The sequence below is a fragment of the Coregonus lavaretus genome (genome assembly GCF_964263955.1).
Source record: "Coregonus lavaretus genome assembly, chromosome: 9".
NCBI classification, from domain to species: domain Eukaryota; kingdom Metazoa; phylum Chordata; class Actinopteri; order Salmoniformes; family Salmonidae; genus Coregonus; species Coregonus lavaretus.
In genome coordinates this window covers 7,488,874-7,513,442 of record NC_139996.1, presented here as the reverse complement: position 1 = coordinate 7,513,442, position 24,569 = coordinate 7,488,874, and the positions used below count along the sequence as shown (strand labels likewise).

The 24,569-nt window shown below is 44.8% G+C and overlaps 1 protein-coding gene across 1 annotated transcript; it reads left to right on the top strand.

Annotated features, from left to right (window-relative positions):
- The first annotated feature begins 35 nt into the window (after positions 1 to 35).
- Positions 36 to 18,093, top strand: LOC311135107 (CCR4-NOT transcription complex subunit 4-like). The gene is made up of 13 exons (XM_084168985.1): positions 36 to 270; positions 2,555 to 2,772; positions 3,309 to 3,506; positions 5,817 to 5,903; positions 8,156 to 8,257; positions 8,588 to 8,713; positions 9,584 to 9,711; positions 9,831 to 10,052; positions 12,552 to 12,609; positions 13,067 to 13,328; positions 13,490 to 14,053; positions 14,682 to 14,945; positions 15,461 to 18,093. Exons 2-13 carry the CDS (start codon positions 2,599 to 2,601, stop codon positions 15,835 to 15,837), a joined length of 2,562 nt encoding a protein of 853 aa, XP_084025111.1. The 5' UTR covers positions 36 to 270; positions 2,555 to 2,598; the 3' UTR covers positions 15,838 to 18,093.
- The last annotated feature ends 6,476 nt before the right edge of the window (positions 18,094 to 24,569 follow it).

Genomic DNA, 24,569 nt, shown 5'->3' with positions numbered 1-24,569 from the left:
GCAGCCTCAGTACGTACTGAATGCTCGCTCCATTCACTCCTCCCTATTTTAATGCTAGCTAAGATGGTGGTTAAAGCGTATCTTTTTTACAGATAAAAAACAAGAAAAGGGCAAAACATCTAACAAGCCTTTTGAATTATAGCGCAATAATAAACCTAACATAATCTAAAGTGTCTATCTATACAAAACTGGACAGTTCAGAGACATCAGCAATCCCCGCCCAATTTGGTGTGACTGTCCCTTTGGAGTGGAATCCCTTTAATACGGACAGTAAGTAGCTAGCTAGTCGAAACTATTATTGTAACTGTCTGCTAATAATTTCGTGGCAAAATAACATTAGCTCCATGGTGCATGAACGAATTTATACAGTTTCTGCCTCAATGCCATCCTTTTGCATCGTTGCCTAGTTAGTTGTGGATTTAATGAAATGTCAATGGTTTACTGTGTCGGAGTCTGTTAGCTCGCAAGCTAACGTTAGTAGGCCGCAGTCGCTAACTAGCTAGCTAACTCCGAATGCCAGCTTGGTTCTGAAGTTATCTTGTTGGCTAATGTTAGCCTTTTAGCACTTTCGTTGGTTAACAAGCTGTCACTTTGTATTCACACGACAGTGCCTGTCATGTGAACTTTGGGTATTTGCTCAACGCGAAATGCCAAATGGACGGCATTTTACTCGTTGACTTGGATCTTACTCATATTTTAATGTGTGGGCATCTGACCGGCTTTTTGCGAGCTAGCTAACTAACATATGTTATGCCGCGAGTTAAAACAGGAGAGAACCATTGAAAACCTTTAGCAACATGCTAACGTTAATTTGCTATCTAGTTGGCTAACATAGTATCAGTCATCTGACATTTGCTGCTTACTTGTACGCCTGCATCATTTGTTGAGCGAGTGGATAGGGGCGCGAATGTCGGCTGTAGTTTAGCAACGGATTTTGAAATAGGCATTTTACCAATTTTATTGTATTGGAAAGTACCTAATGTTAGTTGGCTAACTAGTGTTACCCTTGGCGCTAACGTTAGCTAGAATGTAGTGTAGCTAGTTTATCAATGACAGTTACTTGCAATCAACTAGCTAGCTCACTGGTTCAGTGACTACCAATTTGCAATCTACATTAAAGACCAACGCTAGTTCATCCTCAACAAACCCCAAGATTCAATAGGTCTGTTTTTTTTTTTTCAATCAGCCTTTGATATACTGCAGTTGACAGCTACAAGATGGCACGCCCTCCTACTGTCAAAACAACACCACAAAATATATTTGTGGCTGGCTGTCCTTACCACAATCTGCTACTTGTTAACAAGCTGTTGCCAATGACCTGGAACTAACACAGGCAGAAGTTAGTGATGATCCTCATAACATTCAGTTTAGACTACTTGATATTAAGACATCCCTTTACCAGTACCACTAGCTAAGGGAGCAGGTCTGATTTAGGCCTACGTTTTGCGTTGTCGCTAGTGTACTATTCATGTTCTCCACTAAACAGCTTTCCATCCAACCTTTTTTATGCGAGTAAAGTACGTCAGATAAATAAATAAAAAGTCACTACAGGGTTGATGGAAACAGCACATTTGTCAGTACATTTTGCAAATGTCGACTAAACAAAATACTCTAGAAGAGTTGGGATCTTTTTGTGTTGGTAAAAAAATTTTTTGCGAGAAATGTCGTCGGAAATGCTTTTATGTGCAATTATTGATATAATAACCATCATATCAAAGTACATTTGAGTAACGCGATGATATTGTGTGGTCCTTATTAGGCTGCAGATTAAATACATGATTAATTTAACAGGGTGATGAAAGTGTAAGGTGATGAGCTTGATGCTCCTTTACATTAAATATTGAGGGTTTTATTCTGGTGACATGATGATCGATGTTTGGCTGCTGTTGACAAATAAAAATGTCACTCTTTTGTCCATAATAATCTCATCATGTAGATAGCCAACCCACACTGTATCTGCGAGCTGTTGGCTAGAGCTGGTGCCAAAACCATCAGTAGAGTTGAAAATGGGATGGAAACACATTGAACCTGTGTTTTTTTTATTCGGTCATCACGCACAGCCTGTTATCAGCAACAAGTCAATTAGATGAAAACACATCTCTGGATGGAACATTTGCATATTGCTTTTATGCAGATTTTAGAATATTTGCATAAATCTGTTGCCTATTGAATGGAAGCCTAGCTATTGTTTACAATTTATTTACCTACTTCAAAAATAGTCCAAAAATAGTTTCTGAGTAGCAGAATTGCCTTTCCAGTCTCTATCCTGTCTCATCTGCCCATGAAATGAAATAATGTATATTTATTGCTGCACTTTTGCACAATGACTGCTCCTTTTTATCGATCTCATTGTTTTATGTTATGTGTATATCGGTTGTATGGTTGTCACTGTTTTTATTGTTGAATCCTGACTGCACAACACATTTCCCAATTGGGACAATAAAGATAACTTGATCTCTTACTAAAGTTGAACACAACAGATAGTTTCTAAGTAGCTGAATTGTCTCTCTACTTTCGATCCTCTCCCATCCCATACTACGCTCCTCCCTCCCAGCCCGTGACCAGCCGTGACACCTGCTCCCTTCACCGTGCCGTAGGATGTCCCACAGCCCCGAGATTAAGGAAGACCCTATGGAGTGCCCTCTGTGCATGGAGCCGCTGGAGATTGACGACGTCAACTTCTTCCCCTGCACCTGCGGCTACCAGATCTGCCGCTTCTGCTGGCACCGCATCCGCACAGACGAGAACGGCCTCTGCCCCGCCTGCAGAAAGGTACGTAACCTATCCTAACCACTAACCCTAGCCCTTCTCCTACACTTCTGCTGGCACCGCAGCCACACAGACGAGAACGGCCTCTGCCCCGCCTGCAGAAAATAGGCTGGCTGGCTGGGTGGGGGACTGATACCCAGTTCAACGGTGACCAGGAACAAATGTTGATGTCAATGCAGGGGTTATGGAAATGTGACATACAGTCTAGTACAGGGCTCTCCAACCCTGTTCCTGGAGAGCTACCCTCACTGTAGGTTTTCGTTTCAACCCCAATTGTAACTAACCTGATTCAGTTTATCAACCAGCTAATTATTAGAATCAGGTGCGCTAGATTAGGGTTGGAGCGAAAACCTACAGGACGGTAGCGCTCCAGGAACAGAGTTGGAGAGTACTGTTGTATTATAATGTAATACTACTTTATTCTTCCAACAGAGACAGAAATGATTCTACTCTGCTCCTAACTCTCCCCCAGAAGGATATACCTATAGTATGTACAGGTTAGTTTACCTGTCTTTCTATCTCTTCCCCCTGACATTCAGCCGTACCCGGAGGACCCTGCGGTGTACAAGCCTCTGTCACAGGAGGAGATCCAGAGGATAAAGAACGAGAAGAAGCAGAAACAGACCGAGAAGAAACAGAAGGTGACAGAGAACAGGAAGCACCTGGCCAGCGTCAGGGTAGTTCAAAGAAACCTGGTCTTCGTGGTCGGGCTCTCTCAAAGGCTGGCAGACCCAGAGGTGAGACACACACACACACACCGAGAGAGAAATGGAGCAGAGAAACCTAGTGTTCGAGTCGACAATATAAGCCTTCTACATTAATATACACTGAGTGTACAAAACATTAGGAACATGTCTTTCCATGACATAGACTGACCAGGTGAAAGCTATGATCCCGTATTGATGTTACTTGTTAAATCCACTTCAATCAGTGTAGATGAAGGGGACGAGACAGGTTAAAGAAGGATTTTTAAGCCATGGGTTGAGACATGGATTGTGTGTGTGTGCCATTCAGAAGGTGAATGGGCAAGACAAAATATTTAAATGCCTTTGAACGGGGTATGGTAGTAGATGCCAGGCAAACCAGTTTGTGTGAAGAACTGCAACGCTGCTTAATTTTTCACGCTCAACATTTTCCCATGAGTATCAAGAATGGTCCACCTCCCAAAAAGGACTTCCAGCCAACTTGACACAACTGTAGGAAGCATTGGAGTCAACATGGGCTATCATTCCTGTGAAATGCTTTCAACACCTTGTAGAGTCCATGTCCCGATGAATTGAGGCTGTTCTGAGGGCAAAAGGGGGTGCAACTCAATATTAGGAAGGTGTTCCTAATGTTTGGTATACTCAATGTAGATATACTATATCAAGATAGGCCTAGATCTTTTTAGTTTTTTGTTAAGGTTGCAAAATGCCAGGAAGCTTTCCTGAAATTCCCAGGTTTTCCAGAAATTGGGAATCCTACCACTAGGATTTTTTGGAAAACCTGGGGATTTTGTGAGTTTCCTGAGTTTTGTAACCCTAGTTGAAGTACCCTTTGAGGGTTTTTCTCTTAAAGCCTCACCGACCCAGAGGTGAGTCCATCACCAGTAGTGGAGGAGACATCTAGGTACTTAGTTGTTATAGGATGTCCATATTTTCCTCATCTGTTTTCAGCTAAATGCCATAGGTTTCTTCTGTAAGTAAAAAATAATGTGAGTATACTATCCCATTCCCTCTACAGTTAACCCATGCATACCTTTTTGCCTGGGCAATGTTTTTTGCTGCTTATGCGCTGAGTACATAGTTGTATCATAGAGTACTTGATGTCCACAGATGCCGATGGAGATAAAAGCATTTAGCACATTGATTGGAAATAATTTGAACACGCGCCAAATCTCCTAAAGTCCCCACCCCTCCACTTTGCTTCAGTCATTAAAGGGATACTGCGAGATTTCGAGACTTGGTGTCGTTTTTCTCATATAGATGTATAGAGGTCACAACGTTGTATCTGTCCCGTGGGCAGCGTCTGTGAGCCCGTGGGCAGCGTCTGTGAGCCCGTGGGCAGCGTCTGTGAGCCCGTGGCCAGCGTCTGTGAGCCCGTGGCCAGCGTCTGTGAGCCCGTGGGCAGCGTCTGTGAGCCCGTGGCCAGCGTCTGTGAGCCCGTGGGCAGTGCCATTCAGATGGATACAACGTTGCGATCTCTATAATTCTCTATGTGACAACGGGCCAGAGAATGAGGAAGTGGATAAAATCTATTTTTTAAAAGATTATCAGTAAAATTTAACGAATGTATGAAATATTGATGACTATGTATAGCTTATTAGCTTTGTAAGTAAATGACCAACCACACAGCTTTGGGTAGTTAGATTTATTTCCCTGCTTTTGAGAGGAGCTGGCTAATGTACCGGAAGACTTCCAGCAATTGCGCTAAGCTAACGATATGCTAATTTCAATCATCTCCAAACTGCACACAGAGACAAAAATGGTATCCATGAGCTCTTCTGACTCTGGGGAAGTAGAACAAGGACCTACATCTCGCAGTATCTCTAAGTCGGGGCTCTCCAACTCTGTTCCTAGAGCGCTACCGTCCTGTAGGTTTTCGCTCCAACCCTAATCTAGCGCACCTGACTAATAATTGGTTGGTTGATAAGCTCAATCAGGTTAGTTACAACTGGGGTTGGAGCAAAAACCTAAAGGAGGGTTGCTCTCCAGGAACAGCGTTGGAGTAAAAACCTAAAGGAGGGTTGCTCTCCAGGAACAGCGTTGGAGTAAAAACCTAAAGGAGGGTTGCTCTCCAGGAACAGGGTCAGAGTTAAAACCTAAAGAAGGGTTGCTCTCCAGGAACAGGGTCAGAGTTAAAACCTAAAGGAGGGTTGCTCTCCAGGAACAGGGTCGGAGAGCCCTGCTTTAAGTAGTTAGATGAAGATTTCATCTCACTATTCTGTTACTTGATCATATTTCTGGTCTGCTGACCTAGCTGTACTTGTTTCCCTCTCAACTGTATTTATTAAGCGCTGTTTGTGAAACATGTCTCAATCATCATTCCTGTCTTCGTTTTTTCCACAGGTTCTAAAAAGGCCAGAGTATTTTGGGAAGTTTGGGAAAATCCACAAGGTGGTCATCAACAACAGCACATCATATGCAGGTTCACAGGTAAGAGCTGGTTCTATGTGGCTCAGTTGGGAGGAGGGCGGCTCAGTTGGGAGGAGGGCGGCTCAGTTGGGAGGAGGGCGGCTCAGTTGGGAGGAGGGCGGCTCAGTTGAGTTGTATCGCTGCAGGGATCACACACACATACTAAAATATATAAACTCAGCAAAAAAAAGAAATGTCCTCTCACTGTCAACTGCGTTTATTTTCAGCAAACTTAACATGTGTAAATATTTGTATGAACATAACAAGATTCAACAACGGAGACTGAACAAGTTCCACAGACATGTGACTAACAGAAATGGAATAATGTGTCCCTGAACAAAGGGGGGGTCAAAATCAAAAGTAACAGTCAGTATCTGGTGTGGCCACCAGCTGCATTAAGTACTGCAGTGCATCTCCTTCTCATGGACTGCACCAGATTTGCCAGTTCTTGCTGTGAGATGTTACCCCACTCTTCCACCAAGGCACCTGCAAGTTCCCGGACATTTCTGGGGGGAATGGCCCTAGCCCTCACCCTCCGATCCAACAGGTCCCATACGTGCTCAATGGGATTGAGATCCAGGCTCTTCGCTGGCCATGGCAGAACACTGACATTCCTGTCTTGCAGGAAATCACACACAGAACGAGCAGTATGGCTGGTGTCATGCTGGAGGGTCATGTCAGGATGAGCCTGCAGGAAGGGTACCACATTAGGGAGGATGATGTCTTCCCTGTAACGCACAGCGTTTACATTGCCTGCAATGACAACAAGCTCAGTCCGATGATGCTGTGACACACCGCCCCAGACCATGACGGACCCTCCACCTCCAAATCGATCCCGCTCCAGAGTACAGGCCTCGGTGTAACGCTCATTCCTTCGATGATAAACGCGAATCCGACCATCACCCATGGTGAGACAAAACCTTGACTCGTCAGTGAAGAGCACTTTTTGCCAGTCCTGTCTGGTCCAGCGACGGTGGGTTTGTGCCCATAGGCGACGTTGTTGCCGGTGATGTCTGGTGAGGACCTGCCTTACAACAGGCCTACAAGCCCTCAGTCCAGCCTCTCTCAGCCTATTGCGGACAGTCTGAGCACTGATGGAGGGATTGTGCGTTCCTGGTGTAACTCGGGCAGTTGTTGTTGCCATCCTGTACCTGTGATGTTCAGATGTACTGATCCTGTGCAGGTGTTGTTACACGTGGTCTGCCACTGCGAGGACGATCAGCTGTCCGTCCTGTCTCCCTGTAGCGCTGTCTTAGGCGTCTCACAGTACGGACATTGCAATTTATTGCCCTGGCCACATCTGCAGTCCTCATGCCTCCTTGCACCATGCCTATGGCACGTTCACGCAGATGAGCAGGGACCCTGGGCATCTTTTCTTTTGGTGTTTTTCAGAGTCAGTAGAAAGGCCTCTTTAGTGTCCTAAGTTTTCATAACTGTGACCTTAATTGCCTACCATCTGTAAGCTGTTAGTGTCTTAACAACCGTTCCACAGGTGCATGTTCATTAATTGTTTATGGTTTATTGAACAAGCATGGGAAACAGTGTTTAAACCCTTACCGATCACTGCACCTGAACACAGCCCATCTGTAATTAGCCCACCCAACTACCTTATCCCCATATTGTTATTTACATTTGCTCATTTGCACCCCAGTATCTCTATTTGCACATCATCTTCTACACATCTATCACTCCAGTGTTAATACTAAATTGTAATTATTTTGCACTATGGCCTATTTATTGCCTTACCTCTATAACTTACTACATTTGCACACACTGTATATAGATTTTCTATTGTGTTATTGACTGTACGTTTTGTTTACCCCATATGTAACTCTGTGTTGTTTTTATCGCACTGCCTTGCTTTATCTTGGCCAGGTCGCAGTTGTAAATTAGAACTTGTTCTCAACTGGCTAACCTGGTTAAATAAAGGTTATATATATATATATATATATATCTTTTTTTTTTAATTAAAAAATGAAGATCTGTGAAGTTATTTGGATTTTTACAAATTATCTTTGAAAAACACTGTCCTGAAAACGGGACGTTTCTTTTTTTGCTGAGTTTACATACTCACTGTACTGTCAATTACTTTGGAGGAAAGTGCCTGCTAAGTGAGAGATCATAAGAAGTGGGATTGAATTCAAAAGCAAGTGGGTTCTTCTCAAATGTAAAATAGGAAGGTGGTGACATGAACTACATCTCTAATAAAAAATTAGCTGTGTGTTTCTTATGACCTATTCTGAATATTATTTTCACTGTTTTCTGATCCACAGGGTCCCAGTGCCAGTGCATATGTCACCTATATCCGCTCTGAAGACGCCCTCCGAGCGATACAATGTGTAAACAATGTAGTAGTGGACGGCAGAACACTCAAGGTGACCGGAACAGACATTCTCGGACACAGATTAAACCAAATCCTGGATTACAATTGTCAATGGAGATATTCCATTGAGCTTGTGTTTTAGTCCAGGACTAGGCTTAATCTGTGTCTGGGAAACTGGTCCTAGAAGTAACTGTTTTGTTGACGTATTGTAAGGAATGTTATCAAATAAAGGACTATCTAATCTTAAATGCTGTATGACCTTTGTCTTGGATAAGTAATAATATGATGCATTAGAGGGCACCTCAACTGAAGAGAACATTCATCACAAGTAGATTTTAACTGAGCTTTCCTTTCTGTATGTTTTTTTTTATTTTTTATGCAGGCTTCTTTAGGTACAACAAAATACTGCAGTTACTTCCTCAAAAGCATGCAGTGTCCCAAACCAGACTGTATGTATCTACATGAGCTGGGGGATGAGGCAGCTAGCTTTACTAAAGAGGAGATGCAGGTAAACAAACCTTTTATTCTTCCTGTGTGATTGTTGGTGGGTGACTAGAGATGCCAGATGTACTTTCTCTTGACGTCATGCGGTGTACTTGCCTGTGTGTCTACCTTGTCCCGGGTTAGATCATGTTCTTCCTATTCTCTTGGAGGATGTTTCTGTATCTGCCTTTCCAACCATGTTCTTACTTAAAGGGGCTTTGGACCTCAGCATTAATGTTATTTTGAAGCTAGCCTGGTCCCACATCTGTTTGTGCTGTATAATCAACTCACATGGTCGTTGTCATGCCAGATCTGGGTCTAGGTAGAAGCTGTGATGCGTTTGAATTGAGTCAGGTGTCTGTGGTGAACAGTGGGAGCATTGTGTCAGGTGTCTGTGGTGAACAGTGGGAGCATTGTGTCAGGTGTCTGTGGTGAACAGTGGGAGCATTGTGTCAGGTGTCTGTGGTGAACAGTGGGAGCTTTGTGTCAGGTGTCTGTGGTGAACAGTGGGAGCATTGAGTCAGGTGTCTGTGGTGAGCATTGAGTCAGGTGTCTGTGGTGAACAGTGGGAGCATTGTGTCTGTGGTGAACAGTGGGAGCTTTGTCAGGTGTCTGTGGTGAACAGTGGGAGCATTGTGTCAGGTGTCTGTGGTGAACAGTGGGAACATTGTGTCAGGTGTCTGTGGTGAACAGTGGGAGCATTGTGTCAGGTGTCTGTGGTGAACAGTGGGAGCTTTGTGTCAGGTGTCTGTGGTGAACAGTGGGAGCTTTGTGTCAGGTGTCTGTGGTGAACAGTGGGAGCTTTGTGTCAGGTGTCTGTGGTGAACAGTGGGAGCATTGTGTGTTATGATTCACTGCTTAAATGACTTAACGTTATTATGTTTGTGTCCTTTAGGCCGGGAAACACCAAGAATACGAGCAGAAACTACTCCAGGACCTCTACAAAATGAACCCCAGCTTTCTACAAACCTCAACGTGTGCAGGGGAAAAGTCAAAAAGCAGATCTTCAAATTCTACACAAAGGTATGTTTTGGTGTTTTGGTTCTCCTCCCTCTACCCAACAGAAAATATTTGTCCTGGAGGCCTCTATCGATTTGTTCCACACAACATCCCTTTATTGGATATTTGTCCATTTATCACAGCAGACCGAACAACGGCAATGGCAAGGATGGGTGGCCGACGCTATCGGGGTATGGTGGCAAACTGGCCAATGGGCTGTCAGAGGACAGGAAGTCTCCTCCGCTGCTAGACTGCTGCCTGGACCCAGATGTCATGACCTCAGACGGGTTAGGACTTGGCCTGGGGCTGGACACTGACTTGGGTGCTGCCCTGTCCCCCTTCTCCTCTAACTGTGACAGCAACAGGTAATATGGAACAAGGGTTCTCAAACGTTTTGGGGCTGTGGACCCCTTTTGTGAAAGCACCCCCTCATAGTCAGAACAGAACTTGAGTGCGATTAAACATTTTTTTAAAAAATCGCCTACAAGGAGTTTTTATTATGACATCTGTAGTATGGTCAGATGAACCAAGTCTCAGCCCCGTGGAAAAAAACATTTAAAAGGCACACCTCTTAGCATTGGAGAGAAAATGTTGCACCTTTTAAAGCTAATTTCCTGTAATTCTACACATTTTGCCATGAGGCAGAGATAACTTTGCTGTTTTTAAAGCTTATATTAAAGTGCAGTTATGTAAAACCTAAAAAAATGGGGGGAATAGTATTGAGTTGAAAAATGTATAATTGGTGGATTACTTTGGATACCATTATGCCTGTGAGCCTCCAAGGTCCATGTTGCCCAGGGTTAAGAACCTAAATTGTAGATTAATAATATTACACACTTGTAAATTAATCCATGGATCCCTTGGCCAAAAGTATCTTTGTAATATTCATTTAAAAAATGTGTGTGTGGATAGATGGATATATAGAGATCTGGCTGCGGGCCCCATGCAGTACCATGACCCCATTTTGAGAACCCCTGATATACAGTGCCTTCAGAAAGTATTCATACCCCTTGACTTATTCCACATTCTGTTGTTACAGCCTGAATTCATATATATTTTTTAAATATATATATATTTCTGTCCATCTACACACAATACCCCATAATGACAGTGAAAACATGTTTTTAGAAATTTGTGCGCATTTATTGAAAATGAAATACAGAAATATCTAATTTACATAAGTATTCACACCCCTGAGTCAATACTTTGTAGAATCATCTTTGACAGCGATTACAGCTTTCTGGGTAAGTCTCCTAAGAGCTTTCCACACCTGGATTGTACAATATTTGCCCATTTATTCTTTTCAAAATTCTTCAAGCTCTGTCAAGTTGATCATTGCTAGACAACCATTTTCAGGTCTTACCATAGATTTTAAAGTAGATTTAAGTCCAAACTGTAACACGGCCACTCAGGAACATTCACTGTTTTCTTGGTAACCAACTCCAGTGTAGATTTGGCCTTCTGTTTGAGGTTATTGAAAGGTAAATTCATCTTCCAGTGTCTGGTGGAAAACAGACTGAACCAGGTTTTCCTCTAGGATTTTGCCTGTACTTAGCTCCATTCTGTTTATTTTTTATCCTGAAAAACTCCCCAGTTCTTAACGATTGCAAGCATACCCATAACATTATGCAGCGACCACTATGCTTGAAAAATGGAGAGTGGTACTCAGTAATGTGTTATATTGGATTTGCCCCAAACTTAACTTTTTGTTCTGAGTACAAAGTGTTAATTGCTTGCCACATTTTTTGCAGTATTACTTTAGTGCCTTATTGCAAACAGGATGCATGTTTTGGAATATTTTTATTCTTTACAGGCTTCCTTTTCACTCTGTCAATTAGTTTAGTATTGTGGAGTAACTACAATGTTGTTGATCCATCCTCAGTCTTCTCCTATCACAGCCATTAAACTCTGTAACTGTTTTAAGGTCATCATTGGCCTCATGGTGAAATTCCTGAGCGGTTTCCTTCCTCTCCGGCAACTGAGTTAGGAAGGACACCTCTATCTTTGTAATGACTGGGTATATTGACACACCATCGAAAGTGTAATTAGTAACTTCACCATGCTCAAAGGGGTATTCAATGTCTGCTTAATTTATTTTTACCCATCTACCAATAGGTGCCCTTCTTTGTGAGGCATTGGAAAACCTCCCTGGTCTTTGTGGTTGAATCTGTTTGAAATTCACTGCTCGACTGAGGGACCTTACAGATAATTGTATGTGTGGGGTACAGAGATGAGGTAGTCATTCAAAAATCATGTTAAACACTATTATTGTACACAGTCAGTCCATGCAACTTATTATGTGACTTGTTAAGCACATTGTTACTCCTGAACTTATTTAGGCTTGCCATAACAATGAGTTTGAATACTTATTGTAAAAATTGTGAAAAACATTATTCCACTTTGACATTATGGGGTATTGTATGTAGGCCAGTGACGACAAAAATCTCAATCTAATTTAAATTCAGGCTTTAACACAACAAAATGTGGAAAAAGTCAAGGGGTGTGAATACTTTCTGAAGGCATTTTAGAATAATATTACTTTATTAGTCCATTTTACAATTACAACAGAAATGTTAAAGTAACAGGTAATATACAGTGGAGGGTTAAACCAAGCTGTACTGAGAAGCCAGGCAGTACTATTCTGTACTGGTTATGCATTCACTGTTGTTGCTGGAAACGTGCTGAAAAGGACTGTGTGAACAGAGAATCCAAGCCAGCCCAGTTTGGTTCAGGTCAGCACAATAGAGTGAAAAGGTTATAACTCACAGGCCAGACTGGTCTCCTTTTGGTCCCTTTTAAATGCTGGTGGTGGTGGTGGTGGTGGTGGGCCGTGAAGATCATAGTCTGTTTCTGTTTCCCTCTAGTCCCAGCGACAAACCTCCGGAATCAATAGGTAGGGTGAATGGAGAGACTTTACAACAGGTAAGAAGACATTTTACATTTTAGTCATTTGGCAGACGCTCTTATCCAGAGCGACTTACAGGAGCAATTAGGGTTAAGTGCCTTGCTCAAGGGCACGTCGACAGATTTTTCACTTAGTCGGCTCGAGGATTAGAACCAGCGACCTTTCGGTTACTGGCACAACGCTCTTAACCACTAATCTACCTGCCGCCCCCTTTACTAATGAGTTAAATTCACATGTAGAAGTACAGAAATTATTTAACAATTTTAAATGTATTTTCATGATTTTTATAAATGTATAGATAATTACTTTATTACATGAAGTACATAGTGATGTTATTAGGGAAATTATTGTTATATCTATCCAGAGTATACAGTCTCTTCTAAGCCTTTTCCAATGTTGGTTTTCATTATGAGTTATTATTTCTTACAAATAGTACAATCTCACAGACATTACCCTTGTCCTCCCCCTCTCCAGATGCCTAACAGTGAGTCCCCCTCCCCTCCTCCGGGGCTGACCAGACCCCCCAGCAGTCTGGTGGTTCCCATCAGTGTAGTGGACCTCACTGCCCGCTCACCCTTCGAGGGGGCCGCTGCAGAGTCCCAGTCCCTGTTCTCAGACAACAGTAACTTCAGACACCCCAACCCCATCCCGTCCGGCCTGCCCCCCTTCCACAGCTCGCCTAGAGGGGGATCCGACTGGCCCATGACCCCTGAACCACAGAGCCTCTTCGCATCAGGTGGGTTGTGTGGGGCAGAGACACTGACACACACACTGTTAGCAGACGATGCTTCCTTTGACAGTGCAGTGTCTGCTCCACTGCGTTTCAGCTAGACAGCCTTCATTATGGTTTGAAACATAACCTCTAGATAACGTTTCATCCTTCTCTCCCTTCCCCAGACACAATACCGGTCTCGTCCTCTACAGACTGGCAAGCGGCCTTCGGCTTCGGCTCCTCCTCCAAGACACAACAGCAGGACGACGACCTGGGTTTCGACCCCTTCGACATCACGCGGAAGGCCCTGGCTGACCTCATAGAGAAGGAGCTGTCAGTCCAGGACCAGCCCAGTCCCCTGGGGTCCCCTGGCCCCTTCAGCCTCCACCACCCCGGGTCCCACCACGGCCTTCACATCCCCCCTTCCAACCCCAACCATTTCCCCAGCAGCATTGGACCTCCACCCCGCCTTTCTCAGCTCCACCACAGGCAAATGTATAGTTCCTTTAGTTTCCCTGGTTCCCAGAGTCAGAGCAGTCATCATGGTGGAGGTCAGGCTGCCCATGCTGCCGCTGCCTCTCAGCATCCCTGGATGGACATGCCTCCCTCGGCCTCGGCACGCAGCAATAACCACCTCCTCTCACACTTGAGCCACTCGGCCAACGCTGGAGGGGGACGCGGAAACTTCCTGGACTTGAGCATGCCTCCTCAGCGCCACAGTACAGGGCTGGGAGGGATCCCCATATCAGGTAGGTTGTTATAAGACATTTTAGTCATTTAGCAGACGCTCTTATCCAGAGCGACTTAGTTAGTGAGTGCATACATTTTATTTGTATTTATTTTTCATACTGGCCCCCCGTGGGAATCGAACCCACAACCCTGGCATTGCAAATGCCATGCTCTACCAACTGAGCTACACGGGATAAGACCCTGTCTCTGTCTTCTGGGAGTGTTGAGGTCAGGGGTCAGTTATATGTCCTGTCTCAATTCAGGAAGTAAACTAAAATTGGAATTGGAATTTCAGTTTACATCCTGAATGGACTGAATTGAAATGCAATTGACCCCAAACCTGTTTGAGTCATGTTTAATACAATCTGTCCAGTATGACCATAACAAGCATTGAATGTCAAAATGTCATAATTTTCCCTGTTTCTACCATGTTATTTTGACCTTGTGGGAAACAAATTACATGTAGATATAGTTCTGTTTTGGCCACAAGATGGCAGTCCAAAGCCACCTGTGAAGATGTGGATTCATCAAACGTCTTTATTAAATGTCTAGAAATATCTACCGTTTATGTATTTTTTTTACAGAAGCAAATCAGCACGGCTTATTTTCTAATTTCTCCTTAATGAAATAAACATGTTCTCTCTCTAGAAAGCAGCTGTTCTATAGATGGCCTTAATGTGAAAGAATGGCAGGCTGGCCTGAGAGCTCTCCTACCCAACATCAACATCAACTTCGGTGGTCTCCCCAACTCCTCCTCCTCTTCCTCCTCCTCCTCCTCTTCCTCCAGTGTGAACCACATCGGGCGGCCCAACTACATGGGGGGCATTGGTGGGCTCCACGGGCCAGGGGGATTATCACACAGCCTCAGCTGGGACGGTACGGCCAGCTGGATGGACCCAGCGATCATCACAGGTAGTGAGTAACCCCAGACGCATTTATTACACAGGTATTATACGATGATGATTACTTTTATTATATCAAATTCATTCTGTCTAACAATTTATGTTATTATTTACGCTATTAACTTATTAAGATACATTTGAAAGTGTTATAAGCAGAGTCTTGACATTTCATCTTTATTTAGCCAGGATACTCTACTCACCAACAATAGTCACTGTTTTCCAGGGAGGTCTGTAGAAAGCACTAAAGATACTAAATGGAAGTGGGGGCATCTACTCTCCTACTCCAGGGTTTCTCAAACTGGGTCCGGGGACTCCCCTCCCCCTGGGTCCGTTGTGGTTTTTGCCCAAGCACTACACAGCTGAATCAAATAATCAAAGGCTGATGATGAGTTGGTTATTTGAATCAGCTGTATAGTGCTAGGGCAACAACCAAAATGTGCACCCAGGGAGGGCCCCGGGACCGAGTTTGGGAAACCCTGTCCTACAGTTCCCACTCACCCATCTCTCTCTCTCTCCTCTCTTCAGGCATCCCAGCCTCAGCAGGTAACAGTTTAGACCTTTTCCAAGAGGACCAGAACCCTCCCCACTGGCTCAAGTCCCTCCAGGCCCTGACAGAGATGGACGGCCCTGCCCTGCCTAGCTCCTCCCTTCCCCAGCAGCCCCAGAACCAGCAGCACCATCCCCAGTCCCTCCACAGCCACCACCATGGCCTCCTAGACCAGGCTGCCTCACACCCACACCTCCCCCTCCACCACAGAGCCGGCTCCGGCTGGGCCCAGCCCAAACAGGCCATCCCCAGCCAGTTTCACAGCCCTCCCCCAGGCTTCCAGACAGCCTTCAGACCCCCAGGCCAGAGCGCTGCAGAGCTGCTACAGAGTACCGCAGCCGGGGACCGACACTAAACTAAAGACGGATTACAGCAGTTTCCTAATTCCAATCCCCTACCTAATGCCATACAGATACAGTACACACACCAATCTACAGATGATCAGATTATGAAAAATAATTAGCTAACAAAATAACAAAGCTTTCTTTCTTTCTCCTTCCAACTTCATTTTTTTCCGGTTCTGACGGCCTATTTGTTTGTTCGTTTAGTTTTCCGTGGCACATGACATGCATTGCCAGGTACCCCTTTTGGTCTAAAGTAAACCGCCTTACTGTGAGCTCCAGTAATCAGGGGTGTTCAGTAGTGAAACGTTTTGAAAACGGGAAATTAGTGTTTCTTACTGGACAGATAAGTCCATGTAGTCCCTGCCGGTATCAGTTAGTTTTCTTGCGTTTGGTGCATAATGAATACGACCCAGGTGAATTGTTTGGGATCAGACCGACTTCTGTGAGCTTCACTTGAGGTCCGTCTTTTATGATCTAGATGAGAACAGGAGCAGTGTTAGGTTTTGTGACACCCAAGTCAATAACTACAAACGCACAGGAAACAAGATTAGCTAACGTGAGTAATTTAAGAAGTAAACTAATGATTAAATATGAAATGGGTGAAAGAAATGAAGTCACAATTCCACTTCTTTGAGGATGAAGCAACAAGCTGAATGGTAAATCTGCTCTTAAAGCTTTGCCCCAAAGACACTCATCCTCCCCCCTTTGAACAGAACAGGAGACTGAATGAAATTGTTTACCCTCCCTCGCTGCAGAGAAGCCCCAGAGCGGTTAACTTTGGGCATGTTCATTTAAGGAGAAAATGCCTTAGTTTAACGGTTTAAGAGGTATGGTTGAGAATCTTTAGAGAAGTATAGTTGAGAGGGACTTGTTGTAGTTCAGATGACAGAAAATGATGCGGACCGAGATGGGCACAGACTAAGACGTTAGGAGGGGGGAGTTGAGGGCACAGCCAGGCTATAAATGCTACGGGATCCATGTTAGACAGGGTCGCAATGGTCACGTTCCAGGCCGACTAGATTGCAGTCGTGCTGCACTCACTCAGCAACCAATGATCGACTTTGAAGTCGGTGACAGACTGCTATATCATATATGTGGTTAGCTGAGATAACCGATCAGCTATACCTGATTAACTGGTTAGCTGAGAACACCAATCCAGGCGTTGTGAGATCTGGCAGGCAACCACAATGTACTCTGCCTGGAACGCGCCCAACCAATGACTTGTCTTGTACAGGTCATTAAAACCAACGTTGTTCCCTTTGGGCTCAGGGGTCATGGTGCCCCATCCTGTAGTAGAGGGAAGATTCAGTTGAACCTCTGTATCAGAGGATGTAGCACTGCCTAACTGGAGGTCCGGCCGACGGGGTTAAAGAGTTATAGTCTCACCACGATTCTCGGGTTGGAAGAAGAATAGGCCTAGTCTCGCGATACCAGACCTCGGCACGTTAAGTGCTAATTCTGGGGAAACTTAGAGCGGCTGGAGTCCCAGGTTAGAACGAAGAACAATATTTAAAGACTGTGTTGTGAGTGAAGATACAGGCTAATACTGGGACATCCTGAGAGCCAGGGTTTAGTATGATACTCACAGTGCCACTGTGTGGCACCTACAATAGCTAAACCCTTATCAGGAGAGTCACCAGAAAGCAGATGGAACAGAGAAAAGGGGTTGATGAAAAGGCTTCCCAGATATGCAGGTCAGAGCTAATACTAATAAGGGTAGCGCTAGCGTAACAAGTTTCCCCCTGTTAAACCCGTGAGGGCTTTCAACGAGGCCTTACCGTGAATTAATGAGAAAAGGAGCTTGAGTGATTGGCTTGGGAAATAGTGTCACCATGTTCTGATATGCATCTGTATAAAAAAGTATGAGAATTTTAAATAATGCAATGTGATATCGGAAAGTGCTACAAGACAAGATGACAAACGACGGCTTGCAATTTAATCCAAGGAGCTCTCTGCCTTTCTCTGGGCCAAGAGAATGAATAACCTGTCCTCCCTTCACAGCCTCTTTCTTTTTAAGTCTTAACTCTATGATCTGTCCCTCTTTCTCTCTCTCTGTTCATCTCTCCCTTTTTCTCTCTCCTGCTGTCCCCTATTAAAACAGTATTCACCAGAAACAAGAACTGATCCAGGAGAAACCAACATAGTCCGTCGTACTACCGTGGTTTTTAACATGGGGCTGAGTTAAACGCTCATTGAGGAGCTTAAAGGAATTGAACTGTCCTCTGCAGGTCTGGAAAAAGAAACCTTAAATAAAACGGAAAACCCCAGTGCTCGACTTGGCTCTTTTTGTTTCACAGATTCACACTGTTTCTCACGTTTCCATGTCATTCAAGTTCAAGTATTACATTGGTTGTTCTAAACTGGCATAACATGTTGATACAGCCAGTGTAACAACTCCTAGGGTCTGTTTCCTGGACACGGAATTATCCTATCCTGGACTAAAAACCTATTTCAATGGAGAATGTCCATTGAGCATGCTTTCTAGTCCAGGACTAGACTTGATCTGCACCCGGGGAACAAACCCTTAATGTTTCTGATGTAACGTAAGCTTGATCTCCACAGCATGAAGACCTGCATTTTAAGACCAGTAGAAAATTAGAACGTCCTTAAATGTGCCACCACAAAAACGTCAGGACTGTAATTCAGCTTACTCTCCACTAGGGGGCATAGTCTGTCTTCACTCCCTGCTGAAGCTCTGCAATCCAAATTTAGGATGTGTCCCAAATGGCACGTGTTTGTCTGAGAGGGAGAGATGTAGTTGTGTGTGTTTTAGTTCTTGCATACTGTATGCAGTCCTCAGCCTCCTCCTGTGCAGTGCACCCTGGCCCATGCAGCCAGTCAGCCTATGCAGTACTATGGAGCTACCTGCAGCAGAATAGCAGTGTACTGCTATAGCTCATTGCCCTCTAGGACCTCTGGCAGATTTAAGGTAACAGTGGGGAAACTGATCCTGTGATATCTCTACTGTCAGTAATGTACTGTGGTGGCGGAATCCCGGTGTGACTTCAACACCTCACGCTGGTAGAATAATGTTTACCTTATTATTAATGAATGTCTTCGTATTAGTTACATAAGGGATAGTCAAGGTTACGCTAATGCATCATGACGGCATAAGAATCCAACCTTATTCATCATTTTACTTCTGGTCTTTCCTGTGAGATCCCACCCTATGCGTTAATTAATGTACTGTGGTGACAAAATTGGAATATTATGTTATTCTTCTTGCCTGTGGGTGTTGATGAATGAATGTCTCTACTGTTCATTAAGTAGTTTAATCTGAAGCAACGTTAAAACTACATGAATCCAACATTGTCCCTAATGTTACCTGTGGTCTTCCTAGTGTGATTTTCAAACCCCAGGCTGCTAGAATGTTGTTCTGAACCTTCTTGTTAATCAACATCTTCCTACTAGTTAAATCTGAGGCAAGTCAGGGATAATCAAGGTTATGCTAATGCTTCACAATATGAGAATCCAACCTTGTTCATATGTTACCTATGATCTTCCCAGTCTGTGTGATTTACAACACCTCATGCTGCCATGAATGTCCTCTTATGTAAATGCAATGCTGAGGCAAGGATATGCTATGAATCCAACTTCGTCCATAATGTTACATTTTACATTTTAGTCATTTAGCAGACGCTCTTATCCAGAGCGACTTACAGTTAGTGCATACATTATTATTTTTCATACCCCCTGTGGGAATCGAACCCACAACCCTAGCGTTGCAAACGCCATGCTCTATCAACTGAGCTACATCCCTGCCGGCCATTCCCTCCCCTACCCTGGACGACGCTGGGCCAATTGCACGCCGCCCCATGGGTCTCCCGGTCGCGGCCGGCTACGACAGAGCCTGGATACGAACCAGGATCTCTAGTGGCACAGCTAGCACTGCGATGCAGTGCCTTAGACCACTGCGCCACTCGGGAGTTACCTGCGCCACTCGCCACTGCGCCACTCGGGTTACCTCTGGTCTTCCCACTTGGACTTCTACACGCTGCCGGAATGTTCTTACCTATATCATTTTCACTGAGGCAAAGCAGCATTCATTATCCTCTTCTATTTGCCTCTGGTCTGCTGGGCATTGTAACCTCCCCAGTGCCCCTCGCTGTCCTCCTGGAGGTGAGGTGTGTCCAGGTCGGTGTGGCTGGAGCTGTCCTCCTGGAGGTGAGGTGTGTCCAGGTCGGTGTGGCTGGAGCTGTCCTCCTGGAGGTGAGGTGTGTCCAGGTCAGTGTGGCTCGAGCTGTCCTCTGATACTAGCCATCATGGTACTGAAGTCACCCTGGCATTAGGTGAGGCTCAACACTTTCACCATTTTTAAAAATAAAGAGTTGTAGATCCATAGTTAAACGCTTACTGGGATGTTTCGGTCACAGGGCAGGCCAAGTGATTTAGGGCTGGGGCGACACAGGGCAGGCCAAGTGATTTAGGGCTGGGGCGACTGGAGGTTGGTGATGCCCTCTGAGAAAAGTCCCCCGGCCCCCACTGATGCCTGACCCTAGGGCCCACACAGCTGCCCCAGCACTGCCCTTTGAGTTCATCCCAGCTCATCCCCCATGGCCCAGCCCTGCCCCCACGGCCAGCCAAGTCCAGGTGCTGAGGAGGCACTAACAGTTAACAGAGGAAAGTGAGTCAGTGAATAATGCAGACAGCCAGCAGATTCTGGGGCAGTGACAATGAGTCAGCAACACAGAGGCAGTAGAGGGGGAGGCACTGCTCTCTCTCACTACTGTGTTGCCGATCGGGCACACACACAGACAAGCAGAAAGGTAGAGTGCTTTCACACAAGCACCTCATACTCTCACAGCTGAGTGATCTTGCACAATTTATGCCTGATATGTATTAGGAATTATAAATCGTTTTTATATATAATTTTTCATAAATTATTTGTAATAAATAAGTATTACCTGTAGGTTGGAATCTGTAGTGAAAGTCTGTAGGGAAGTCAGTGTAGGAAATCCAATATGGGGTATGTTCGTAAATTCAATCTGGAGTGCCAGAGTGCGCGCTGGGCATTCGTAAATTCAGAGCGTTGTCAGAGTATAGGTTCGTAAATTCAAAGCGTTCATAGCGCACACTGGACGCTCTGGCCGAGGAGTGTATGGGAGTAGGGTTGATCCGAGCGTTCTGACCCTAACACCCGCAATCAAGCACCAAAGCTATCGTTGGCTAGCTTGCAAGCTACTTCCAGACACATGAGAGAGCACCTCACTCTGACAAATTGTATTCCCCCTAGCAGAGCTGGTTAGGCTGTTTTCATGTTATCTAGAGTGTTGTTGACTGTAACGCTTTTTTTGCCTACGTTTACTGACACCGGCCATATTCAAGGGTGTTGAGCGTTGGTAAATTAATCAGTTATTCTGCGCTCTGGCACACTCAGACGAGAGTGCTCTGAAATCGGAGTAGATTGCCAGAGTGAATTTAGGAAGGCGCCCTTATTAATTCCCTATATTTGCTGAAATGGTGTATTCACGCTAGTTACTGTAGCGCTGCTTGCTATGGGAGTACTACGGGAACAAAGGGGTGAGGATGATGATAATACATGTAGAACAGTAATGGACATAGTGATTAATCATACTCCAATAATGCCATCGCTGTTAGCATTATCTTGGGGAGAAAATTTAGTTTTTTGCTTCAGCAAAGAAAGAGCTTCTGCTCTGGGAATTTAGTTGAGTAGCAGACACACACACACACACACACAGCAGTCACTTAAAGTGCTGAAAACCAGTTTTCCCTGCTTCCTGGGGGGAATGCTTGCTGCAGAGTGGCGGGTATTCTCTCTAGCTGCAGAGTGGAGGGTATTCTCTCTAGCTGTAGAGTGGAGGGTATTCTCTCTAGTTGTAGAGTGGAGGGTATTCTCTCTCTAGCTGCAGAGTGGAGGGTATTCTCTCTAGCTGTAGAGTGGAGGGTATTCTCTCTCTAGTTGTAGAGTGGAGGGTATTCTCTCTAGTTGTAGAGTGGAGGGTATTCTCTCTCTAGCTGCAGAGTGGAGGGTATTCTCTCTCTCTAGCTGCAGAGTGGCGGGTATTCTCTCTAGCTGTAGAGTGGAGGGTATTCTCTCTAGCTGTAGAGTGGAGGGTATTCTCTCTCTAGCTGTAGAGTGGAGGGTATTCTCTCTAGTTGTAGAGTGGAGGGTATTCTCTCTCTAGCTGCAGAGTGGAGGGTATTCTCTCTAGCTGTAGAGTGGAGGGTATTCTCTCTCTAGTTGTAGAGTGGAGGGTATTCTCACTAGTTGTAGAGTGGAGGGTATTCTCTCTCTAGCTGCAGAGTGGAGGGTATTCTCTCTCTCTAGCTGCAGAGTGGCGGGTATTCTCTCTAGCTGCAGAGTGGAGGGTATTCTCTCTCTCTCTAGCTGCAGAGTGGAGGGTATTCTCTCTCTCTAGCTGTAGAGTGGAGGGTATTCTCTCTCTAGCTGCAGAGTGGAGGGTATTCTCTCTCTCTAGCTGCAGAGTGGAGGGTATTCTCTCTAGCTGCAGAGTGGAGGGTATTCTCTCTAGCTGCAGAGTGGAGGGTATTCTCTCTCTAGCTGCAGAGTGGAGGGTATTCTCTCTAGCTGCAGAGTGGAGGGTATTCTCTCTCTAGCTGCAGAGTGGAGGGTATTCTCTCTAGCTGCAGAGTGGAGGGTATTCTCTCTCTCTAGCTGTAGAGTGGGGATTATTCTCTCTCTAGCTGTAGAGTGGAGGGTATTCTCTCTCTTGTTGTATAGTGGAGGGTATTCTCTCTCTAGCTTCAGAGTGGAGGGTATTCTCTCTCTAGCTGTAGAGTGGAGGGTATTCTCTCTCTAGCTGTAGAGTGGAGGGTATTCTCTCTCTAGCTGTAGAGTGGAGGGTATTCTCTCTCTCTAGCTGTAGAGTGGAGGATATTCTCTCTCTCTAGCTGTAGAGTGGAGGGTATTCTCTCTCTCTAGCTGTAGAGTGGAGGGTATTCTCTCTCTCTCTCTCTCTCTAGCTGTAGAGTGGAGGGTATTCTCTCTCTCTCTCTAGATGTAGAGTGGAGGGTATTCTCTCTCTCTCTCTCTAGCTGTAGAGTGGAGGGTATTCTCTCTCTCTCTCTAGCTGTAGAGTGGAGGGTATTCATTCTCTCTAGCTGTAGAGTGGAGGGTATTCTCTCTCTCTAGCTGTAGAGTGGAGGGTATTCACTCTCTCTAGCTGCAGAGTGGAGGGTATTCTCTCTCTCTCTCTAGCTGCAGAGTGGAGGATATTCTCTCTCTCTCTCTCTAGCTGTAGAGTGGAGGGTATTTTCTCTCTCTAGCTGTAGAGTGGAGGGTATTCTCTCTCTCTAGCTGTAGAGTGGAGGGTATTCTCTCTCTCTAGCTGTAGAGTGGAGGGTATTCTCTCTCTCTAGCTGTAGAGTGGAGGGTATTCTCTCTCTAGCTGTAGATTTGAGGGTATTCTCTCTTTAGCTGTAGAGTGGAGGGTATTCTCTCTCTAGCTGTAGAGTGGAGGGTATTCTCTCTCTCTAGCTGTAGAGTGGAGGGTATTCTCTCTCTCTCTTGCTGTAGAGTGGAGGGTATTTTCCCTCTAGCTGTAGAGTGGAGGGTATTTTCCCTCTCTCTCTAGCTGTAGAGTGGAGGGTATTCTCTCTCTCTCTAGCTGTAGAGTGGAGGGTATTCTCTCTCTCTCTCTCTAGCTGTAGAGTGGAGGGTATTCTCTCTCTAGCTGTAGAGTGGAGGGTATTCTCTCTCTTGCGGTAGAGTGGAGGGTATTCTCTCTCTTGCGGTAGAGTGGAGAGTATTCTCTCTCTTGCGGTAGAGTGGAGAGTATTCTCTCTCTTGCGGTAGAGTGGAGGGTATTCTCTCTCTTGCGGTAGAGTGGAGGGTATTCTCTCTCTCTAAATGTTGTTTGGAGGGTATTCTCTCTCTCTCTAGCTGTTAAGTGGAGGGTATTCTCTCTCTCTAGCTGTTAAGTGGAGGGTATTCTCTCTCTTTTGCTGCAGAGTGGGGGTATTCTCTCTCTAGTTGTAGATGAATTTAACAGGGTGATGAAAGTGCAAGGTGATGAGCTTGATGCTCCTTTACATTAAATATTGAGGGTTTTATTCTGGTGACATGATGATCGATGTTTGGCTGCTGTTGACAAATAAAAATGTCACTCTTTTGTCCATAATAATCTCATCATGTAGATAGCCAACCCACACTGTATCTGCGAGCTGTTGGCTAGAGCTGGTGCCAAAACCATCAGTAGAGTTGAAAATGGGATGGAAACACATTGAACCTGTGTTTTTTTTTATTCGGTCATCACGCACAGGCTGTTATCAGCAACAAGTCAATTTGATGAAAACACATCTCTGGATGGAACATTTGCATATTGCTTTTATGCAGATTTTAGAATATTTGCATAAATCTGTTGCCTATTGAATGGAAGCCTAGCTATTGTTTACAATTTATTTACCTACTTCAAAAATAGTCCAAAAATAGTTTCTGAGTAGCAGAATTGCCTTTCCGGTCTCTATCCTGTCTCATCTGCCCATGAAATGAAATAATGTATATTTATTGCTGCACTTTTGCACAATGACTGCTCCTTTTTATCAATCTCATTGTTTTATGTTATGTGTATATCGGTTGTATGGTTGTCACTGTTTTTATTGTTGAATCCTGACTGCACAACACATTTCCCAATTGGGACAATAAAGATAACTTGATCTCTTATTAAAGCTGAACACAACAGATAGTTTCTAAGTAGCTGAATTGTCTCTCTACTTTCGATCCTCTCCCATCCCGTACTATGCTCCTCCCTCCCAGCCCGTG

Coding starts and splice junctions, on each gene's coding strand:
- LOC311135107 (XM_084168985.1), top strand. CDS start 2,599: ATGTCCCACAGCCCCGAGATTAAGGAAGACCCTATGGAGTGCCCTCTG. Junction 8,258..8,587: donor TGGACGGCAGAACACTCAAG/GTGACCGGAACA, acceptor TTTTTTATGCAG/GCTTCTTTAGGTACAACAAA. Junction 10,053..12,551: donor TCTAACTGTGACAGCAACAG/GTAATATGGAAC, acceptor GTTTCCCTCTAG/TCCCAGCGACAAACCTCCGG.